The sequence below is a fragment of the Ambystoma mexicanum genome, chromosome 9, assembly GCF_040938575.1.
Source record: "Ambystoma mexicanum isolate Mex_15411 chromosome 9, UKY_AmexF1_1, whole genome shotgun sequence".
In the NCBI taxonomy this organism is placed as follows: Eukaryota; Metazoa; Chordata; class Amphibia; order Caudata; family Ambystomatidae; genus Ambystoma; species Ambystoma mexicanum.
This window is the reverse complement of record NC_090931.1, coordinates 856,575,891-856,599,886: the sequence shown is the minus strand read 5'-3', so window position 1 is coordinate 856,599,886 and position 23,996 is coordinate 856,575,891. Positions and strand designations below refer to the sequence as shown.

The following is a 23,996-nucleotide window of genomic DNA, read 5'->3' as shown; positions in this document are numbered from 1 at the left end:
AAATGAACTTGTGACCTCACACCCTGATTTTTTTTGATTATCTAATAAGCCCACCTTGGGTTTTAAGGGCATAGCCAGGTGCCCTTATATATTATTTTTTATTCCCCATTAGGTCCATTGGATCAATGGGGTTTTCATGTCGATATTAGCGCCGACACAATTAGCCCCAGGCTAATAGCGCCCAAAATGAGCCAGACCCATAATAGGGCCAGCCCTTAAATGCAGCAGTAATAGCATTAGCGCCACATTTAAGGGCTATCGCCCAACTCGTGATGAGGCCCATGTATGGTCATATGTGTCAGGCCTAAGTAGGACCATCCACAAAATGTAATCATTCGGCATTTCTTTACTATTGGCAAGTACCAGGTTGCTCTGTTGATCCTTTATTCTCTGATAAGTTCAGTTGAACCTCAGAAGTAGAAGTAGTGTGCTTTTTATGTGATAGCCATGAAGTAATTTCACTAGCAGATCTTTGGATGCTGGGAATTGTTTTAAATTAAGTGTATCACAGTTTGGAAAAATCGTTTAACACTATATATCACAACAACTATATATGCAAAGTTTTTCTTATCCAAAATAAACATGTGTTTAAAATTGAACATGCAGTAAATAGTCTCCATGATTTATATACACAATCTTAAGGCACCATAAAATTATTCAATCAAAGTATTGTCAAAATCAGAGAATTCCCTGTGCAATCCATTGATGTTTTTTCCAAATTCCCTAATGTCCTTCAAAGTATCCTCTCGCCAGTGATCTTCAATCTATACATGGAGCCAATGGGAGCCCACCTAGCCACATACAACATCTACATCCACCAATAGGCTGACAACGCACAGCTATACCTTAAGATCGACTCCATCAAGAAAATCCACAGGCTCAAAACCTGCCTCTCGCTGATCCAGTCTTGGATGTCCAGTGCATACCTGAAGCTCAACACCTCCAAGACGAAATTCCTACTCCTTAGCAACAAGACAGAACACTCAGATATACAGACCCGGCTATCAACCATGAACCCTATGGGCTTCACACTTGAGTTCACCTCCTGCGCCAATCGTCTCAGGAGGATAGCTCAGCGGCAACATGCTCGCCTTGGAAGCAAGACGACACAGAGCAACACAGGTTCGATCCCCGGTTCTGCATTTAGAAACCTTTGGGTATTTGGCGCATTACAAATAACATAACATAACATAACATCAAGTCCCTAGGGTTCCACATCGACAAACACCTCTCCTTCAAGACACACATAGCTAAGAAAACTCAGACAGCTTGATATCAGCTCTCCCTCCTGCAGAAAGTGAAGCCCTCACGCTGGACACTTTTAGATCCACCGTTCAAGCACTAATCCTATCCGACCTGGACCAGGACAATGCCCTCCTCGAAGACCTCCCATCGTCCTCTCTTGTGCCTCTGAGAAGTGTCCCACATGTGGCTGCATGCCTCATCAAGGATCTAAGCAGATACAACCATATCACCCAGGCCCTCATAGACCTTCACTGGCTCCCACTGCATGCACAAATCCCCTCCAAGTCTTGCTGCATCATCTATAAGACAGTCACCCTCATGTCATTCAGCTACTCGCAGAGAAACACAGCATCTCTGGGGGACAGCGCACCACCAGAAGTCAGGACACGTGCAGACTTGAAATCTGCTGCTGCAAAAAGGAAAGCACCAGAAACAAGTCTTCTCTGATTATGCCCCAAGACTATGGAACCTCCTCCCCATCAGCATCGAACTCACCCCCATGGTCCTACAATTCAGAAAATAACTCAAGACCCACCTCTTCAAGGAGTCTCTCCTTCTCAGCACCTAGTCCATCACGTCATCCCATGTGCCACCTGACTCGCCAGACGCTGTCCGTCCTTCTCCTCCATGCCACCTTGTACAGCTGTACCCCTCCTCTGTATCCTAGCCCTGCTGTATATCAGTTCTGTTGTTACTTCTGTAAAGCGCTCTGTTGTGTATCTATATTGTTGTCTACCTCTGTAAGTGCTCTGCTGCTTCTCAAAGCCAGGTCCGTGCTCACAAATAGCATAATAATAACAATAATAATAATGATAATAATAATAATAATCTATCAATGGACCAAGGATAAAGTTCCTCACCTTATCTAGGCTACAACATTGAATGTATAGATTCCTTAGGGTATCAGCCATGCCAACTTTCTATCATGTGGCGGCATCTTCGCCAACGCTCCACTTACTGCTTGAGCATCCAAGTTGTTCAGCCTAAATAAAGCAAACTGCTGCATCTCCTTATGGAATGGAAAAAGACATAGGCACTGGCCATGTCTTAACTGTAGGCCCGATTTTAACATATTCCACTAAACTTTTTTAATCTTAAATTCTTCCTAATAAGGCAATAGTCTTGCTCTTTCATTACAGAAGTTAACTCTGTACAGAGTTGAACTTCCATAAGAAAATCCCCTTGTTTCCCATCCTTATGTCCCATCCCCTGGATTCATGTTTATGGATTAATTGGTGCTAACTCAAACATGCTAGAGATTTTCAAAGAACTCAAGCTGAGTTCGGCATTAAGGGTTTCTCAGATGTTGATTGAGATAGACCAAGTCATTTCCTATATTCGTTGCCATCCAATTTAGGGAGCCAGTCCAGTTTACTAAAAGCCCAGGTTTCAGCTACGCAAAGAACCTTTGATAGTAATTGAACTTTTATTAGATGTAGTTAAAGTAACTTTGAGACCCCTACTGCTTTCTTTTAAAAAATTAACAGGGAATTTAAAAAGTCAAATTTAGATTTTTGGTTACTCTGGCCCCAAGATAAACACATTTGTATTATTTCTCAAGCTATTGATCCCTTAAATTGAACTGAAAACTAGTTCTTTAAGATTTACAACTGAACCACATGATCTTAGACTTAGCAATATTAATTTCAAATTATTGGGCCTCATTCTGAGTTGGGCGGTAAGGGTTAACGGGCACCGGTAAGGAGACCGCCGTTAAACCCTTACCGCCCAATTCCGCGTTCCCTTAGCGGGAACCGCAAAGAACGTGTGGTCTGACCACACGTCCTTTGCGGGTGCCGCCAAGGGACCAGGGCGCTAATAACGGTCCTGCTATTTGCGGGCCTGTAATTAGCACCTTCCCCATTCCCATTTGATCCCTGTAGGGGCTCAAATGGGAATGGGGAATGGTGTCCTGAATGGGGATTTACCGGGTCCTCCAAGGTAGGAATGACCAAGTAAATCCAAATTGAGCCACACCGGACCCGGGTTTGGAGGCAGCCATGGCGCTAATAGCGCCATGGCTGCCTCTAAACTCGGAATGAGGCCCATTGTCTTCACAGAAGGCTTCTAGAAAGTTAAGCAAGCGCTGGTGATCAATGTTGATATTTGGATATTCTGGTTTTGGGATACCCAAGACTACAAGTACCAGAATCCATAGTTCTGTTGGCTAACAAGCTGAGAATGGCAAGGCATGTCACACAGAGCATAGAGTCACTGATACATGCATATAAGTTTCAGGTATCATACAAAGTGTTTTTTAAGGCATACCTTGAACTCTTCCAAGATTTTGTAGCTTTTTCCATGATATTCACAAAAGTTTTTCACTTCCTTGCATTCTGGGCAGCACCCATTGTTTTCCACTTTTGTGCACTTTGGGTGAATCCTCGGGCATTCCGGCTGGTCACATACCGGTCCGTCCTCCGTACAAATGCACGGACAATTTGAGTGGCCTGGGAAGAACCGCTCGGACAGTTTGTACACAAAGCCACTGTCATCCACACAGCCTTTCCCCCGGTAATCATCGAAGGTCAGGTTGTCGTTGCTGGAGGTCTGCTCGCCTTCATCCGCAGGGTAGTCCTCATTGCTGACAGACGCCGGGGTGGCGGACGCAGCGATGGCCAACAGAAGCATGCAGGCTTCATAAATGTGCCGAGCCATCCCCCAACTCGGAGCCCGCTGAACAACTCCTGGACTTTAAATAGAACCAGCAGCTCTCATTGTGCTGAGGAGAAATGGGGAGAAAGATTGGGAAATGGTATTAGGAAGTGAAATATCAACACTTTGAGAATTTCAGTCAAGACAAAAAATGTGCGTACTAGCTAACAATAACCCCCTCCCCCAACCCCCTCCCCACACCCCATAGCCCCATTACATTTCTTGAATACAGCTCATAATAAGCTCCAACTAAATTATGGTTCCCATAAAAAGCAGGAATGCCAAGTGCCTGTATATTGTAGAGTTTAGGGTATTTGCCGACAAACTATTACATTTGCATTTTGTAAAGGATAAAAAGTACACCTTTTGGACATTTTTACGGAAGATCAAGAACCCAATCAAGCTATGAAATCATCTGTGTCCATAACAGCAAAGCACAAAATGTTAACATTTTGTAGCGCAAAAAGTAACAGGTGTTACTATTACTCAATTGAATGCCACTCACACATAATTGTAGAATTGAATGTCAAGCATCCTCAAAATGCCAAAAGGTGATTCAATTGACAGCGTTGTGCTACATAAACTAACAAAATAAAACATCTCAGCAAACGTTCATACCGATTTTACCATGAAAGCACACATTAATCATTGTGTGGGTGAAAAGCTTGAGAAGCAGCTCCTGCAAAATCACTCACTTCGGGGTTGGGGCAAGGTATGCAGAGCTCTCAAGTGTTCCCATGCCAGACACGAGGAAGTCAGACAGTCCCATTTATTTCTTGGGATTCTGCGAATCACAGTTTGGTATTTCCCATTTTAAATGTAGGACTACTAGTCCCAGAATTCCAAGACAATTATCACTCGCTGACTTTCTCACGCATGGTATTGGAAAACTTGAGTGCTGTGGGATATGCTGTCTAGTAGACTAGCGACCACCTTTGGAACGTGTGTCTGTTTGGTGTGTGTGAGAGAGAGCGTTAGAGATTGTGTGTATTTCCGTGACCCTGGGTAAATCATATCCCAGTTATTCAGTTTACTTATCTGCCAACATAGGCCTCATTTAAAACAATGTAAAGACCAGAAATGAGCACAATAGAGAAGGTTACATTCAGCTGCAGGAGAGTTGGCCACTCATTTCAGATATTAATAACTATGCTATTGAGCACTGTTTGTGGGTTTCTTAGTAAGGCAGAGCAGGGCCTCTGGCTGCTGGTAGAGCCCTCTGTGGGTGGGCTCTCACTCATCCTCTTTCCATAGGCAGCACTAGAGGACGGATGAAGGCAGCCTCCATCTTGGAGTGTTGCTCCTTGACATTCTATGTAGCATCAAGGAGTACGAACGTTCAGGGCAGAGGGATTACTTGCCAAAATATTCTATAAGGAGGTTACAGGTATATGCAGTGGGGGGACAGCTCCCTAAGATTTCCCGGGGTGTAAATGAGGCTTTGTCCTGGAAAAGGTAGCAACTTATGCAAGTGTTGGTTCACCATTTCAAAAAGTACTGGTAGCTCGTTATAAAAGAGCACGTAACTTGGCGGCGGGGAGCCGTTACGTTAGCAATGCAATGTACTTGTGCACTCCACTGTCCTAATGAAATAAACGCTGCCTGCCATGTATGAAATCTTCCATATGGACAATACTTATGGATTTGCAGGAACTGCACCCAGCTCATGGACTACCAACTACATGCAGAAGACCCAGAGAAGAGATTGAGAGCCAGAGGCTATCCTAAAAAACTCTTAAAAACTCTAAAAAGAGAGCCAGAATCACGCCTAGAGAGAACCTCTTGACACCAAGAAATAAGGAAGCCGACGACAACACCCTTACCTGTGTAGCCACATTGACCAAGAATAGGTCAGGTGACTGTCACACTAAACGTGAATTAGAAACAGGACACCGCAGCCTGTAATTTCTCCTAGAAGTAACAAATTAGGGGCATACATCCATAGGAATGAGTGGAAATAGTTAATGCCTTTCACAGTATTGACACACGGACCACATTTCATCATCTGCTGGGCAGATCTTTTCATGTACTGGCTCCCAAATTGTGGAACAGCATCCCTGAACCCCTGAGGTTGGAAACTAATCACTCCACCTTTAGGAAGGTGCTCAAGACTCACCTTTTCAGATGAGAAATCGGGTGACGATGCCTCTTAGAGGCTTTCCGGTGGTTAGCAGACCCTTTAAATGTCGTATGTCACATAGTATCTTTTGCGTATGTTTAAGCGCCCTGATGCCCGCGGGCTACCGGCGCTCTACAAAAACTAAATACATACATACATAAGGGTTACTAATGTACACATGTGGTGTATAATTATCGTTGTTCATGTTGTCTTGTACACACTGAAAACGTTGTTCTGTAAATATCTATCTGTGTAACCATTTGCTATATGTGCCTTGTTGAGCTCAGGATATTTTCCTGAACTCACTGTTTTTGGTTTAACAATATATATGATTGTATAGAGAGGCGAGAGACTTCTCTGCTGTCTCCTTCAATATGTTTGTTGTCACTACATGTATGAAAAAGTGTGACTCTCACATTTGAGAAATTATGAAAATATTGAATAAAGAGAATGCAAGAGGTGATCAAATAACGAAACCCCCCTCAAATCTGCTTCTACAAAAGCTAAAATGATTATGCTTTTTGTTGCTGAGTTGGGAGTTAAGAAACATTCACTGTGAACTCTGATCAAATGAATGCACACACTATGCACACAGAATATGTCTACTAGGACACCCCTTTGTTATATAGCAATTTCATTGGAAGCCATCCACAGAGTGTCCAAAGCCTCATTCTGCTCTTGGATTGAACCCTTCTAGGTTCCAGAACTGTTTATTTTACTAATGACCCAGTTTCATATTACTTGATGTGCTTCTTAATATCTCTTCCCTACTCGTTTGGGTTAGTCCAAAGGATATTTGCTGCAACAGAAAAAGTAATTCTGTGCTCTGACTAGTGAACCGCTTTACAATTTTTTAATCAAAAATATAGCTGTGGTTCCCCATTAAATCTGTGGATACTTTTCTGAGATTTGAAAATAGTAAGGCCCTTATTGAGGAGTTTGCCGGATTTTTGGTAAAGTAATCTACATGTCTAATTACCGTTACTTCATACGGAAATCTGAGGGTCTCTGCCAAATTATGAGAAATCTGCTGCCATGCGGTAATGGTAAATTACTCATTTAGAAAATCAGGATCAGCATGTGCGGATGGAATACTGCTTGGGGCAAAGCGTCTGCATGATATTTACCATTGCCACATGTGCACACAAATTCTAACTCGGTGGCAGCCATTTTGATAACACACTCCATTCTTAATTCAGCTCACATCAGAGCCATCCATCGAAAGTGTCAGATGAAAGCGTGAAAACGCAAAATGGATGACAAAGCAGGATCAGATTCACGGGGCAAGACCTCCAGTCACTGGCCGAGGACATGGTGAAGAGGCAGTGAGGGTTGTTGTTATCTTGATGGGCAGAACCAGTCCCCGCAAGCAAACAGATCTCTGTGGAAACATACAAGACCCCATGTAAGTGCAATCTACTTCACCCCAGGACTTCCAAGGAAGTAAAAAAGCATTAGAATGAAAGAAATCAAGGTTGCTCAACTCCAGGCCTCGAGGGCCGGAATCCTGACTTGTTTTCAGGATATCCCTCATTAATATTCATGAGGAAAAAAAGTGCATACATTTACACTCATAATATGCACATTTATCTCTTGAATATTACTGAGGGGTAACCTGAAAATCAGACATGTTCTGCCCTTGAGGCCTGGAGTTGGACAACTCTGATACAAAGCATGGTGTGCAGGGGTTCTAGGTAGAACTTCGCCAGCAGACGATCATCTCTGGAGAGCGACGATGCCGGTCTTTGTACTGAAGCCATCGTAGGAATAAGTAGCCTACATAGTGGGAGTCCGGTAGATGGGACACAACACACACAACCTGGAGGGGAGTACATAAGTGTATGCCTGCTCTATACAAATGACAACATCCCACATGGAGAAGACCTTGGCCCTCGTTCCGAGCTTGGAGATAAGTACAGGTACTTTCCGGCATGGCGGAAAGTACGAGTCCGACCTGGTGACAGACCGCTAATTGCAGCCCATTACAACCTCGCGGGCACAAGCTTTTCGCCATGCCGGAAAAGTACCTAGCGGCATGCCGGTAAATGACCCGTAAAACCCCCTACCGGCATGCTGCAAGACGTACTTAACCACACCGCCACGGAAGCAGCAACGTCTGTAAATAACGGTGACCGAAATTTACGGATGCCGCAAAATAACGGAACCGGAAATTTCGTCATTGCATAGGAACGGGAAGGAGCGTGGCGGCCATCTTCAAAAATACAATCCATTGCCATCCTCTTCAGGCAGCACCCTTGGGAGCAATCCGAAGTTTGGTAAAGGACCACACACCCAGGACCAATGCCTAAAGCCCCAAAGAAGTCTGAGGACCGGCTCCGCAAGAAGCGATTCAGCCCGGAAGAGCTGCAGGCCATGGTGGACAACCTGGTGGAGCACGCTGACATCGTGTTCAGCACAAACATGCGGCGAGAGGCAATAATCTGGAAAAAAAACATCTGGGCACAAACCGCCCAAAGGGTGAGCGCAGTAGGCACCACCCCCCGCACCCCAAGGACTGCCGCAAGCGGTGGGATGACATGCGGGTGCGGGTGCAGAGCCTCCTCTCCACCAACTGGAGTCAGGCACTGCAGACCGGAGGGGGCCCGAGTTCCCCAATGAGACTGGGGCCATGGGAGGAGACATGCGCGTCATTGATCTGGACTGAATCGATAGAGGGCGTCGGCGCTATGGAGTGCGGGGCTACGTCGTCTGTCGATGGAGGTGAGTGTCCAAAGTCAACACTGCCAATGGCATTTACATGATGTATACTCCCCCAAGGGCCGTCAAAGGCACCTTGTCATGCTGCCTTCCCCCCCATCCAAATAATGCAGAGCCAACTGCCACGCAATCAAGGGCCAAGTGCTAGTACATAACGCACATCAACCATAGTGCACTAACTTGCACATCCCATTATGCACACTGTGCAGCAGGTTCGGCAGTGTGCGAGCCAGACTGCACATTACCAGGGTAGGATGAGTTACTCCGACACCTGCGTACATACCATACACATGCATATGTACTAGTGCTGTTGCAACGCTCAAAAGGCCACAAACCCCAAATGACTGAAATGTGAGTGCAGCCATCAATGTAATTAGCGTCTCAAACAATCACTCATGTTGTCCCTCTCTTCTACCCCCACAGGCACTGAGCATGAGAGCGGGGAGCCCCAGACGAGCCGTCCAACCACCTCCATGGGCAGAGGCAGGGTCCGCCGCATACCAGCCCAGACAAAAACACCAACCCCGGCTCCCCAAAGGTCAGTGGAGGATGCACCACCCCAATCCCTCCCTGCATCGGCGCCTGCCACAATGGCCACCCCAAGGTCAGAGGAGTCTAGCATTGCTGGGGAGGTGGCAGCTACGGGCCCCCAGGAGAATGTGGACAGCCCCTTGTCCATCTGTGGGGCGGCCGAGGAGGAGTTCTACCCCACAGTCCACACCCCGAGTCCAGCAATGTCCCCCTGGCGTCGTGCAGTGACTCTGGGGAGCCTGAAACACCTGGCCGTAGTGCACCTGCCGATACACAGGGAGACGCTGATCCTGGCCCCAGTTCCCCAGTCGAGGCCATGCCAGGGCATGTAGGCCCAACACCCTCCAGGGATGAACAACCATCAATGGATGCACTTCGTGCAGCACAGCTGACTGCCCTCATCACTGGGTCGATGGAGGACAACTGCCAGGCCAGGGTGGACTGGCTAGATGAACTTAGTGAATTGCGTCAGGCGGTCACAGAGAGCATCAACAGGTTGTGTGACGTCCTAGGACACATCGCAGATGCCCTTGAGGCTGCGCATACCAATCAGCAGCCTCAGCAGGAGGACATGCCCTCACCCAGTCGATCCACCCCGGCAAGCCCACCGCGACGCACCCTGCGTTCTATGCGGCGCCGAGACATGCCTCCCCCGGGCCCCGGGAGCATGGATTAATCGGCATTGCTGCCACATGTGGCCTTAATGGACTACATGGGAGTACTGTTGTGGAGTTGGGGGCGAGGTGGGTGGGGGTGAGGGTTTGTTGTGGAGTTGGGGGGAGGTGAATGGGGGGGTGGAGGGACTGTTTACACTCATCCATTCATATTTTCAATACACCATTGGAGTTGCAAAGTTTAACCTGTGTGGACATTCATCATTGAGCATGTGTATTTTGACGTCTGACAGTGCATGGTCTACAAGTATACACACACCCAGTGGCCTGTGTGCCCATGTAATGCCGCCCTCTGCTGACTTGTGTTTTGGTTATTATGTCCAATCATTGTTTGCCACACAACATGTCCCTCCCGTGCACCGCCTCCATGATGCTGTCTTGCCCCTTCCTCCTCCTCCTCTTTCACTCCATCTTCATCTGCTGCTAGCAGTCCCATGTCAGGGGACAGAGCCACATTCCAAGGGATGCACATTTTGTTCAGCTTTACACATGACATGGGGGTCTTGGACACCACATTGCAGTAGATGGGTCCCCCACCAGTCCAGCTTCGGCAACTCATATGTGCCTTATGCAAGCCAGGTGACTGCTTCATCCCCACGCATGCACAGGTATGGCCAGTATTTTAGGACTCCCTGGGCCTGTTCTGTGGGTTTCTGACAGGGGTCCCGTACCAGGGTGTCAAGGGACAGCCACCAACACCTGCATGTCTAGCCAATTAAGGTAAGTGTTTGGACTGTCATGGTGGAGAACTGAAATTGTCTGACATGGCAGCAGGTCATTGATGCCCATACGCACATGTCCATGGATGCATTTAGCCCATTCATGGCCAAAATATGTGTCCAGTGCAATGGAATGCTCTAGGGGGGCGCGTCTAAGAGATGGTCCATGAACAATGGCACGCACATCTCATGGTACGTGCTTCGTTGATGCATGCAGCAGTCTTGATGTTAGATCCATGAAGTGCTGTGTACTGTGTGAATCCGTAGTTGGGTGTGTTGGCTGTAGTCGGTGGCTCATATTCATCATACTGCTCTGATCCATACTATGTTGAATTCCACCACTCCTATGGGTGTGCCAAACCGGTGATGTGGTATCCCTGCTGCCCTCAGTTCAATCCACTCACAGGGATGACTCTCCGATGTGGTAACATGTTGGAGGCAGCCACATTCTGCATATGCAGTGTGTCTTCCTATATGCCCTTACGGTTGTGGGGGCCGCCAATGAGTGGTGCATGTGTTGTGCGATTTGGCCTTGTCGGATGTTGGTAATATTGTGTTTGGTGTGTGCCTTACTCCATCGATGTGGGAATCTGTACTCATGCGCCATTACACTGGTTCTGCGGCACAGTGTTTGGTGGGGTGAATATTGTGCACTGGCTTCATCATTTCGACCCAGTTTGTTTATGTAGGCACCCACCTCACGGCACCAATGCACTGGCATGACACAGTCAGACGACTCACCAAGCAGCCAGGCACGTCATCCTGCATGTCGCCCCATGCGGCACGGTAGCGTTGATTCAGCTGGCCCATTGAGTCATGAGTTGTTCCTGGATGTCGGGCCCAGCCATGTGTGATGTTCTTGCTTGCGTTGCATTCCGTCTGCACGTTGAGGGAGTGGTATTGCTTGCGGTTGCGATCCGCCACCTGCATGCCATGCAGGTCCACCTAATCCACGTGGGTGCTGTCAGGGGCACCCATGTCATTTGGCATGCCTGCCAATGCATTGGGGCCAACTTTTGTGTTGTATATTTCCTGGGTAGTCCATGTTAGGGATTTGTAGCCCCTTGTGTGCTTGAGGAGGTGATCCAGCACTTGGTTCTGCGTCCATGTAATGGACGGTTGTGACATGCCATGCATGGGCCCCACTGTGTGCTGGTAGGTGCCTGTGGCATGGGTGTGGGGCACAGGCACCACCTTCAGTTGAGCCGGGAGAGCGGTGTGTATTTGTATGCTGTTCGCTTATCTGGTAATTTCTCGGCCCAACTATGGTGGTGATGGTGTCACATTCAAGCTGTTAGGGGGTGTGTATCTGCTCAGGGATTTCCTTGAGGGACCGGACCTTCTGCGTGGGAATGGGGGCTGCTGGGGTGGTGATGGAGGCTGCACTGGTGCTGCATGCTGGTCCTGTCTCCCCCTTCTTCTCCCCCTGTGTCTCCTCAGTGGGGGGGCTTGGTGTTGTTGGTGTAGTTCTTGTGGTTGTGCCCTTGCTGGCAGGGCCTCCTGCTTCATGTACTGCTACCACTATTGGTCTCATCTTGGTGTGGGAGGAGGTGTGGTGTGTGGGTGTGATCCTTTTCTGCTGTGGCAGATTCCGTTGCCTCCACCTGTGCTGATTGTGTGCACCTGTGGCTCTGGGAACCACTGCTCAGGGTTCTTTACTCCTTCTCTGAGATGCCTGTATGTACTCCATGCCGGTAAGATACTTTACGGCCTTAAAGAGGCCGCTATTTACGTGTGCTCCTTACTTGTGATCAGCTCTGGTTTATGCCATGTCGCTAATTTCGGCATGATGGGGCGTGCGCGCCACCCAAGAACGATAATTACGGCATCGTAGTTTACGGTGCCATAAATAGCGGTCTCGCAGGTCAGAATAGCCCGTAGCAGTAAGCGATGCCGGTATTCCTTTACCGGCATCGTTTTTCCCTTACCTCCAACCTCGGAATGAGGGCCCTTATCTATGGCACACCTTTCACCACCATACGAGTCAAAAATTCGACCACCCCAGATATTCCCATGTTTTAACCAAAGACATCCAGTAATTCATGTGATGGGGCAGATGAATGCTCAGGTAATCCCTGCTATCCCTACTCAGATGAGTATGCAAGTACCACTTCCTATTCCTACCCCTCGCCAGTATCGTCCAGGTAAGAAACAATACCAGCTGAGACAGCCCTTCCACCCCAAGAGTCTGGGGTGGAAGGCGAAAGTAACAACGATCATCAAGATGTCAATTTGAATAGAATAGATAGTGTGACCACAGCAACAGGTAGATGTCATTATAAACATGTATATAGAGAAAGACTATATATACATGGGTACGACGTCCTTTCATCGCAGGATGTTTTTTCGCAGGGTTTTTTACCGCAAATATTTTTTCGAAAAACCCATCGAACTTTTTTTTGAAACTCTGGCGTTTGGGAGGGGACACCCCCAAAACTAAAAAAAAATGTTGATGGTTTTTTTTTTTTTTAAATCGCGGAAAAAAACCCAGCGAAAAAACATCCTGCGATGAAATGACATGGAGCCATATACATGACTATATATATCTATAACTAGATGGCTACACACAAAGTACACAAAGCAGAAGTGCATGCATTAGACACAAAGAAAACATGCACTCCACATGAAGAACACATACAATGGGTGATATATATTCATTTAGACATGAGGAATACTAACATAAGACATGAAGAACATTAACATGACCAATATATTAAGTGAATGCAACATGAACAACACAAATATAACTTGCTAACATGGAAGCAAGGGTGTAATTGGGCTGCCATCTTCCCAAAGATGGAAGCTGCAGCATGTCTCAGAATGAGCAGAGGCCTCAAGGCCTCAGAAGAGACAAAAAGGCTGAATCCACAGAAACACATATTCACGCAGAGCCCAGACAGTAGCTGGCAACAAGTGCCAAGGTTAGAGGGAAATAAGGGAGGATTGGGACAGTGGATTGAAGGCACAAGATAACGGTTCCGGAGATGCAAGCAGCCTACTCCCAGATTAGCTAAGGTTTCAGAAAGGCACAAACAATCTTTGATAGTCAGGTGCAGTAGAGCAGTAAGCCAAAAGACTCCATGAATAATTACCCAAGAGTGTCCCCAGTGGCAAGAGAAAACATGACACACACATTAATATTAGCTGAACCCTCAGAAGGTCATTCAATTTCACACACAGTATCCTACCACGTGACCCGGACTTGGAAAACACTAGCCATTCATTAGGAGCGAACACAGATAGGGCACCTGCAATACTCTTTAAAATCACACGTAGACACAAATCGCCACACAAGGCCAATTACAGAGGGATTGCCTGGTCTCATGGTCTGAGGACTAGGGATGGTACTTTTGATTGGAAGAAGAGCAGTCCATGGGCTTTTCGTCCCAATACTCTATGACTGGCTTGCATATTTACGTCCTGTCAAAGTATCCAAGGTTGGTAGGCTAGATGCCAACCAATGAGAGATCCCCTTGCCACACTGCCTATGATGGAGCAGGATGGGCTTAGGTGGAGCCATCAGATAGGTATCCACCAATTGAGTAACTGACCCCTAAACATTCTATATGGGGCTCGACCTACTAACCAACTCCAACTCTGTGCAGCTTTTGTATATTGATAATGTAATGTGACATCATTTCTGACATAATTTGTAACAAAACCAATGTGTAATCATTTGGAATACAAGAGCTACAAGAGGAAATGCTTGCATGTTGTCCCAGCTTAGATTTGCTGTCTGAAAAAGCTGGGTTTTGGCATGCACCTGAGTCCTCCATAATTGAGTATTTTTCCTGACTGATTGTGTAATCCTTAGCACCTGCTCAACATGCACAATACATTGAAGAATCAAGTGGACATATCACTGTCATCATCCACTTCAGGTATAGTTGGAATGTTTGCTGCTGACATTAAAATTACAACTTTAAAAAACAATGGCAGTAAGCAATGAGCAGGACTTAGTGAGGGTCCTCAGGGTAGCAGGGAGTGCAATGGGTACCCCCATGCTGAACAGGCGCAGGGTCATCTTCTGTGACCAATGTGGCAGAGGAGGAGTAAGATGCATAGGATGGCTCTGCTGGCACCAGAGCCACAACTCTGGCCCCAACATCACTTTTGTTGTCACCACCACCTCCAACGCTACCACTCCAATAGCACACGTCACTGCATGGCCTGCATGCGGGTGCAGGAGGATTGAGACTAAAGTGATGAAGTTGATGCTAACACCATGTAGCCCAACCCAGATTGCACAGACATTGTAAGAGGATATGACAGGAATTGCTGGCAGGTGTGAACTCACTACTAACACACCCACCACCTTGGTAGAAATTTTGTGCCATCTCCAGGTGATATAGGAGTGTCACGGTGTCCAGAATTATCTGGCAAAGCATCAGGTAGCTGTTTGTTGCAAGGCGTTGCTACAGCGAAAGGTGATATGTCAGATGCTTAGAAAAGATGTGAACCATACCTATGTCCTTTACATGCAAAATAACAATGGTTTACAGTGTCACTCAGAGTAAGATAATGATGATGGTGGTGACAGTGGACATGAGTCGTAGATTTGACCATGTGCCTAGACCCTGGAGCACCTGGAGAACCATATCGGGCAGTTTGTTCCAGAGTTGACAAGGAATCACCGACTGGCAGCTCTTCCTCCATCTTCCCAACAGACGCCTCCGTGGGCAGCAGCGCTTGGACATATTCTGCCAGGGCAGTTGGACACCACACTCCCACACCCACTGGCCATGCCAAACAACCACAGCAGCAAAGAACTTGGATGGTGTGATATGTGTTGGGGTTAGGGTGGAGAGTGCTGTGTTTGGTGGTCTTGTTCGCTTTAGGGGGAGGGAAATGTATGCTTAGGGGTCTTTCTGGGCAAGGGTGGAGTGGGATGTGTGCCTAGGGTATGGCTGGAGATCGGTTGGTGGGAGGTGTGTTATTGGGAGTTTCTGTTTGGGTTACAGTGAAAGGAACATGTATGCGTTAGTGGGGACTCTTATTGAGGTACGGGTGGTGGAAGGAGTGGTTTGATTTGTGTCAGGTAATAGCATAATTTTGTACTAAAACATTGAACTGTTCATAGTTTTCATTATTGTAAAATGGGAAGATTTATTTTATATACGTGTGATAATGACTTCCTCCACTTCTCTAATCCTGTTTTACTCTATTCAATTGATTGCCTGTGTATGTGCCTCATTGCATTTCCTCCAGCGTTTGGCTGTACTAAAGTTTTTGAGACATTTTCAGGAATATTCAGATTTTATGTAATACCACATGCAGTATTTTAGGCGCATGGAGACTGTTAAATGGCACGTGTTTTTTGGGTCTCGCATGTGGTCATTTCTGCATTCAATAGTCAACTCATAATCAGGCAGCTAGTCTTTCAAACAGCCCCTGCTTTTGCAATTAGCATTGAACTCATAATGGGGGCCATAATAACAGGGAATGAGGCAAGATTTTGCAAAGACGCAATTGTTCAGCTTGATTGCATTGCCGCTTCTGGCTCACATTGTCATTGGCATAAAGTAAGCAGTCATTTCATCCTTGCATATTTTGTGATTTGTTTTTATCATCCAAGTCACAATACCCATCGCCAAAATCAAACAGCTGAATTCGAGTTCTTTTTTTTAATGTTTTGCAATGTTTTCATGATCTACCTTTTCTTTTTTACATGGCATATAACACGGTTTTCGTTTTTTGAGTTTTTGTGGGCAGACTAGCTTTGGGCTTTTTTGCGCAAGGGACTTTTTGAGACTACATTACTTGCATGTGGTCCAAGTTTCTACAGGAGAGCTGCCTGCCAGAGTACACAGACAAGTAATCTTCAGGGGTGCTACCTTGTGGGATGGAGTCAACAGGGCCGTAGCGAATGGTCTGCTATTCGCTCTCCAACCACCAGATAAAATATAATGATCTAGTCATATGCCAGAGCCAGAGCGATATTGTTCCCCGCCCGCATTAATCATTTTAAACTGATCTCTTCCTAAATTTGCTAACTTACGCAACAGAATGTGTTTGATAACAGAAATCTTAGCGCACCAGGATGTTGTGCTTTGCTGAAATGTTGGCTTAATGTAGCGGTTTTGAGCATATTTCCGCATACAACTGAAATTATACAATGAAGTCAATTTGCAGAATGTTGGGAATATGTCAAATGCAGCACAAATACATGCAAAAAATCAGAATAGTGATGTGCTAAAATTAATTTTCTGTAGTAATGGCGCCCACAATTAAGAATTGTGCTGCGATCTTGTAAATTTAGCAGTTTTACACTTGTTGAATTGATGCAAGTAACCTTGTGAAGTATATGCCAGTTTTACACATTCCTTTAAGAGGAAGACAACCACCAACAACCAAAACAGGTCAAAGCCCACAACACACAAGGTGATAGATGGTCCACCCCAGACCAATATAAGGCACATTCACTATTATACAAAAAAGGAGGGTTCTCACCATTATCAACTAGGGTGGCACAAAAATGGCTAGACAAATATGCCGCATTTGACAACATAGCCCATATGAGTCTCCTGCCCAGAGTGAAAGAAATAATTGGAACCACAGAGAAGAGGCTGCACTGGCGTGTATTCTCCCTAACCAATCATTAATTCCAACTCACCATGGCTAACTTGTACTCCTCAATCATCATCAGACTCTCGCCAACACTCTCCAACATCTACCATAAGCCACAGCATGACAGCCGGACCGAAAGGCCAACTTTGAGAGAGGCTACCGTGAGGGGTCAGAAATGTGAGGTGAACAAGTAGAGTTTTTTCACATGTAGCCATTTTATTGAATAATAAGGGTGGAATGAACGCCTCACTTTCCCTAATCTAACGATTAATTCCATGCCTGTCCAACTAAGACTAAACGAAAACACGCTAAAAAGGAATCTTTCCCTCACACTTATACATTCAACAAATCATACGGGTTTCATATCTCTGATTGAACTGAATTACATAACAGTAATATTCAAACATAAACTCTGAAAACATGTATCCTTGTAACCAGTGTTGGATCATCTTCCCTAGGCAGTGGCGCCCCCAGAAATGTTTTATAGGGGTGGCCTGATGAGGCCAAAGGAAATCTTGGGGTGGCACACCAAAACAAACATATAACTGAATTTCAGGAAATCTATTATGCCGATGCAGCATATAGTCCAGTTGAAAACTATGTATATATGAGAGTTAAGAAATTGCATATAGACATAATTCCATTGATTATTTAACTGTTAACTAATTAATGTACCGGATGCGCTTACACTAATACCAGTACGGTTCACATTTTGAGTTTCACAATCCTGCTTGTGCTATGTAAGGAATATGTGATGTGTATATGCATGCTGGGCAATTTATTGTTCTTCAAATAGAATAGTTGTTCAACTTTGACTTGAAAAGTCAAATATACAGTTTTAAATTAAAGGAGCACATTGATTGTAAGGGACCAAACATTTACTGAGAACCCGCCTACCACCTGCACATGCCACCTTGCTGGCTGCACTACCTTTTGTATTGTTGTACCCCTTGCTCAGCCCTTTCCACTTTTCCCATCTCCCTTGCACTTTCCCCCCCTACGCTCCACCCTGCACTTGCGCGTACTCAGTGTCACTGGGCCTAGTAAGATCGTTGTTTTGTCTTCCCTTGTTCCCCTCCCTTGACTTGTCGCGCTCGGAAACACTTGTGTATGAGCGGGATACAGCTAAAATATCATATATCATATCATAGCCAGAGAATCCTATAAATCCTCACTCACAAGTTTTTAATTGCCAACATGCCTATCAAATATGGTGCACTCAGCAGGGTTTGACTTATGTAGAAATAGAATACTAGATGTATCTTGTCTTTGGACTGCATTTATGATGGGAATACACCCAGTACATTTTACGCATTGGTCTCCACAAAGGAATCTTAGGGAAGACAGGTTGATGGTAAAATGAGGGTCTACCAAAAGGCTTATTTTCAGTTTCTGAAATGGCAGCTCTTCTGTCGTCCCCAATTTAGTTTTAAGAATGTTACTTGTAAATTTGAGCAACACATCTTTCCTTTATTATTTTCTGTTTCACTGAGAACACAACCTAGGTAAAGTCACCACCTGTCAGTGTGCATAAAAAACCCAGGCAATTTAAAAGTTAGACTTTCTTAGGAATACTCTTGTTCTTCAGATTGTATCTCCAGACACACTCTGCTTACCTCTCAGTTCTGAAGTGCTTGCTTCTTGCCTGCCTGGTGGAATCATCTCTCAGCGTTGCAGCCCAGGTCTCCTTTGCATGCAGTACCACTGACAGCCTTGGGCACACCACATGAGTTTCTCTTTACCTCCCTGACCCGCACTTGTGATAACCTGCTTCCCTGCCGTGTGGGCACAATACACCAGCGCGGGAGAAGCCTCGGCTAGGTGAGACTACTGTTGCAGTAAGGGGTCCAGTATAAATACATAATACATTATAATTTCCATAATGCAGTGGATTCCCTTCCACAGATCTCTAATGATGTTCCTGTTTCACTTTGGGCTTGAAGAGATGCGATTGCCTTTCCACTGGCACTTTGACTCCATGCATTGCCAGTGAATGGTGACGTTACATTTAAAATGGCTTGCTTTAATTTTAATGGCTCTGGGATATATCTGCAGTGAAATGCAGCTGTATAACTTGCCTGGCCCTGGGTAGCAAGGTCATGGCAATGCACCTCTGCTAGCTTGCCAGCAGTGTGGCTTATGGGCTCCCCTTAAAGTGATGAGATCCGTAGTGTGGAGGTGAGGCTGGCTGTGGGCTACCTGCATCGGTTCCTGCATGGCCCCTGCTGCTGCTGTCTGCCGGGCTGTCTTTCTTAGGTGCGTGCAAAGAAATGCACCACTCTGCGGATAGGGGAACGCACACTTCTGGCTCACTCCCCTGTCCTGGGCTCACATTTGGGGACCTGCCCAGGCAAGCCACCGGCACCTGGAGCTGGCCAATTAGGGGACGCGTCCCACCGCCCCTACATCCATACACAGGAGTGCTGTCTCTCCCCTGCTTAGCCGCTTGCAGGACCGCCTGTAATTTGAGCTTGGCAGCCTTGAGGTAATTCAATTTAGGCTTCAGCTTAAAGCAAGGAAGGGAAATAAAGTGCAACATTTCTCACCAGAGCCAAAAGGCAAAACAGAAGGAGTTGATTGAGCCACTCACAGGATAGGCTCTGTTGTAGCCGAGAAAAGAGAAGTGACGGTGGGGGCGCTGACTGTGTGTGCACCTGCACCGCAGACATAGATGGGTGCAGGGTAACTGCTGTGCCTCTGGGAGCTGGTCAAAACATCTATTGTGTGGTCTGCTGCTCTGGACATGGTGCCTGCACGCTGCTACATGGGTGTGACATCTGCCAACCCCAGAGAAACAGACAGAGGCAACCTGGAGCCACTCGGCACTGCCCAACACATGGGCCACACACACACGCATTGAATACAGTGGGACACACGTTGCAACGACTCCCGTCCTGCAGGCTATATGTTCTTGGCATACATTTTTTATGCCTTAATTCATTCTCTTGCCCCAGACCATCAAAGGCTGTGGGACACAGCAAAAAAGGAAAAAATAAATCCTTTTTTTCGCACTGAACTGGGCATGTTAATGTCCATGCACAGTTCAGTGCGAAAAAAAAATATGTTTGTTGCTTTTTCACGGGGGTGGCCAATAGGGGGGCCAGCCTTTCTATAAGGGTGGCCGTGGCCCCCCCTTGGCCACCCTTTGGAGGCGCCCCTGTCCCTAGGATTCATTTAGGATTTTCCAAACCAAAATTCAAATCAAAAAATTTCCTTTCAATAGTCAAGTTGGCACTTGAACTTTCATATTGTTCAACAAAATACATCAGTCTTCAAAATGCTTGTCAATATTCCACAGTTCTTGCTTTATAGACCAAAAGACTTGGCCCTCATTACAAGTGTGGCTGTCTGGAAACAAGGGTGCCAGTAAGCTCACTCGCATCCTTGTTTCCAGACTGCCACAGTATGAGTCTGGCTGCCGGGACCCCTTCACCAGGCAGGTCTGACCCTACCGGGAGCATCGGTCCCAGTAGGCAGAGTCGTAATGGAAGCACCGGCACCATTGGCAACGGTGCCGATGCTTTCGTCTCCCAACACCCATGGAGTGCTATGGGATTCCATGGGAATGGGGACATACAAAATCTGGCGCCTGATTTCCCGTGCTGCTGGGACTTGGATTCAGTCTTACAGGGTTGTTCGGCAAACCCGCCGGTGATACCGGTGGTTTACCGCCAACCTCATAATGAGGCCCCTTGTCTTTGCACTTCCTGTCAGTTTTCAATATAATTTCTCTTCTTTGCAAAACACAATGAATTCCACATATCTTGTTCATAAACAATAAAGTTTTGCCAGGATGGTTTTTCTATATACTTTCTCTACTTTGATAAACCCAACTACTTCCACATCACTTCTTCCAAAACAACAAAGTGTTGTCACGATGTTTTTTTCCACAGTTCATTACAATATTTTAGTGACCTTGCCACCTTCTTGCCACACAACCTTTAACCACTTTGCAGTACTTCAACTGTCTTCTACCTGGTCCACTAACCTTCCAAGACTAACCACTTATAGTCCCTGTCCTGGTGTACTCACCTGCCAGGATAAAATTCCTACCACTAATGAAAGTACTCTGTGGTGCGGCTGCTTCAATCTTTCAACACTTTTATTTTATGTTAGTTTAATTTTTTACATTTGTGGAGCGCACTACAGCCCAAAGTTATCGAGGCGCTGTTGCATGAGATTGTAAGTAGGCGTGATTCAAGTTACATTGGTCTTTTTTTACATACATAGTTGGTAGCAGAAGGTAGTTACAACAGTGGCGAAACAGTGAGCAGCTTACTTACAGTATTGGCAGATAATACATTTTAGGAAGTTTTCAAGGACAGAGGTGCAGACCATACAGCCACAGTACGAGATGAGCAGTGGGAGCAAGTGCAGAATCTTACATGTCACACAAATAGCAATATTTTAATAGCTTTGCGGAAAGCAAGGTGGGAGTCAATCATCCTAAGGTGCTTGGGTAAAGCTTTCCAGTGTGAGGCCACCAGAGCGGGGAAGCTGGTGCTGCCTGTACACACTCTGAGTCTTGGGCGTGGCAATCATGTTGGTGTAGGCTGCTCTCAAGGGCTTAGAGGGAGTAGGCTTCGCTATTCCCCGTAATGGGGAAAAAGTATAAACTCAACAACGGTTTCATGAATAGTTCTCAACACATTGGCAATGTTTCTCACATTGATCCATTTGCCCATGGCAATGTAGATTATATTCCTCTCTCCCTTGATATTGGTTACAAGGAGGGCTTCTGTTCTGCCATCCTTGATTTTCTTTAATTGCCCTTCTCTGGCAATACTGGTTTTCCTTAATTGCCCTTCTTTGGCTTTAGCAATATTGGTTTTCCTTAATTGCCCTTCTTTGGCTTGGCAGTACTGGTTTTCCTTAATTGCCATTTTTTGGCGTTGGTAATATTTGTTGTAGTTCTCTTTTACAAATGTTCTTTCTAAACCATATTCCTCTTGTTTGAATAGTCTTCCCTTTTGGCTTTGGCAAAGGTGGTTACATTGTTTCTCAACTTGATCTCTCTTCATATATAAGAGTTACACTCACTTTGACAATGGTAGATAAAATGTTTCTCAATTCTGCCTCTTTTAACATAAGAGTTATGCTTAATTGGCTTTCATTCAATATTTTGGTATTCAAAACCTTTAGTGGAAATCAGAGTTCTGTTTTCGAGTGCCATGGGGTTCCCTGACAGAAGCAAACTCACCGGCCTTTCCATGCACCTCCAATCGACACGCTGCTCCTTTTCCCATTTGTCAGACTTGCAAAGGCATCCGACAGCTCTGGTAACATTTCCCTCGCTTGAGCCCCTTTTAGCTGGAGCTTTCTCTGCTCCTACTGCACTCCGGTGAACGCCAAACACTGGGGTTGCACGCAGCAGCACCTGGAGAGCTCCTCTCTCACTCGGGACAGCCAGCATCTATACCGATTCCTGCTGCACGTACTCTGCATCGCACAGGACTTCCGACTTCTACTTCTTCCACAACACAGGGTCCTGCTTCCAATTTAGTGGCGGCTACGTCTTGTTCCAACTGCCTCAGCTGCTCACAGTGCTTCTTACACAGCTTCTCCCACAACATCCTTCTAATGGCCTGCACCTGAGGGGGCTTTAAATGTTTAAAGGTTCCGCTCAGATGTGGGTCTTTAGATCAACTAGACTGCACACTATAGTTCTGCACCTCTGAGCCCTTCTGCCCTATCTCAGTACCTAGAGCATTATGGGACTTGAAGTCCCTAATGTTCTTGTTCCGTTTTACATCATTTAATTCCCTCTGATTTAATGATTCATAAAATGTATTGTTAATAGAAGGTTTTAAAGGAATTAATAAGCGACTCATGATTTTATCATTCAAACCTACGGTGGAATTATAACTATCAGAAGAGGTGGCATTGCTTTCCTCATTCCTACAGGTATCATTCCCACATTCATTATAGGGGTTTTCAGAACTGACAACTTGAGCAAAAAAGGAAAGCGAAGCCTTACTATGACAACAATCCATTTGGTATTCCCTTATTAGAGAAACCTCACTTTCAGAAGAGGATGAATACTCCCTCTCTCCTAACGTAGTCATCCCATTCCCTTGGAGGCCTTCTCCTCCCAGGTGATTCATTTGGCTAACACCAGCCCCAGGGTGAGGATCAGGTAGCAGCTGCCTTCACCTGGCCACCTGGCAGGCGGCTTTAGGCAGGGATTCCGTGTTGGTCTATGAAGGATGCATCAGACTACACTAACACAGACCACATGCTGATCCTTTTGCAAGCCACGGGGAAGCCGTTTTGTACCTCCACAGCCTCACATTGAGCTTAACATTCTGAATAGACTCTAAATGGCTGAGTCTTGGTGGGACAAATATCCACTCTTGCTAGTTAGAATAAGGACCTGCTTTACAATACACCCGCTAACCTCTGCATACTCAACCATAACACTAGATTGCAATGACAAGAAAATAAATGGAGTCAAACAAAGCAGAGCTTAGTGTAATCCTAAAGAACATGCAAAACATTCTAACTGAAAAAGGAATATCCCACAGTTTGGTGTTACAATCATAGGGGCGGAAATCAGTTACACCAGCAGATTAAGCATCATATTCCCACCCCAAACCCGTTGACTCAAAAACAATACTTAAATCCATAACAGTTAACAGGCAGCTCCAGAATCTGCCACAAAACTCAAATACTCATAAAAGGCACTGGCTGAATGTCAGGTCAAGGATCTAGTTCAAAATGCTACTATGATTCCCATAATCAGGCACTGTCATCCAATCAACTACATGC

General features: G+C 45.9%; 1 protein-coding gene across 2 annotated transcripts in view; it reads right to left on the bottom strand.

Annotated features, from left to right (window-relative positions):
• Positions 1 to 23,996, bottom strand: part of VWC2L (von Willebrand factor C domain containing 2 like) — a 540,822-nt gene that overhangs the window by 443,974 nt on the left and 72,852 nt on the right. For both annotated transcript variants that reach the window (XM_069615931.1, XM_069615930.1), the window contains exon 2: positions 3,514 to 3,967. In XM_069615931.1, coding sequence (XP_069472032.1) covers positions 3,514 to 3,903 — 390 coding nt within the window. In that variant the 5' untranslated portion in view covers positions 3,904 to 3,967. The remainder of the gene's footprint in view (positions 1 to 3,513; positions 3,968 to 23,996) is intronic.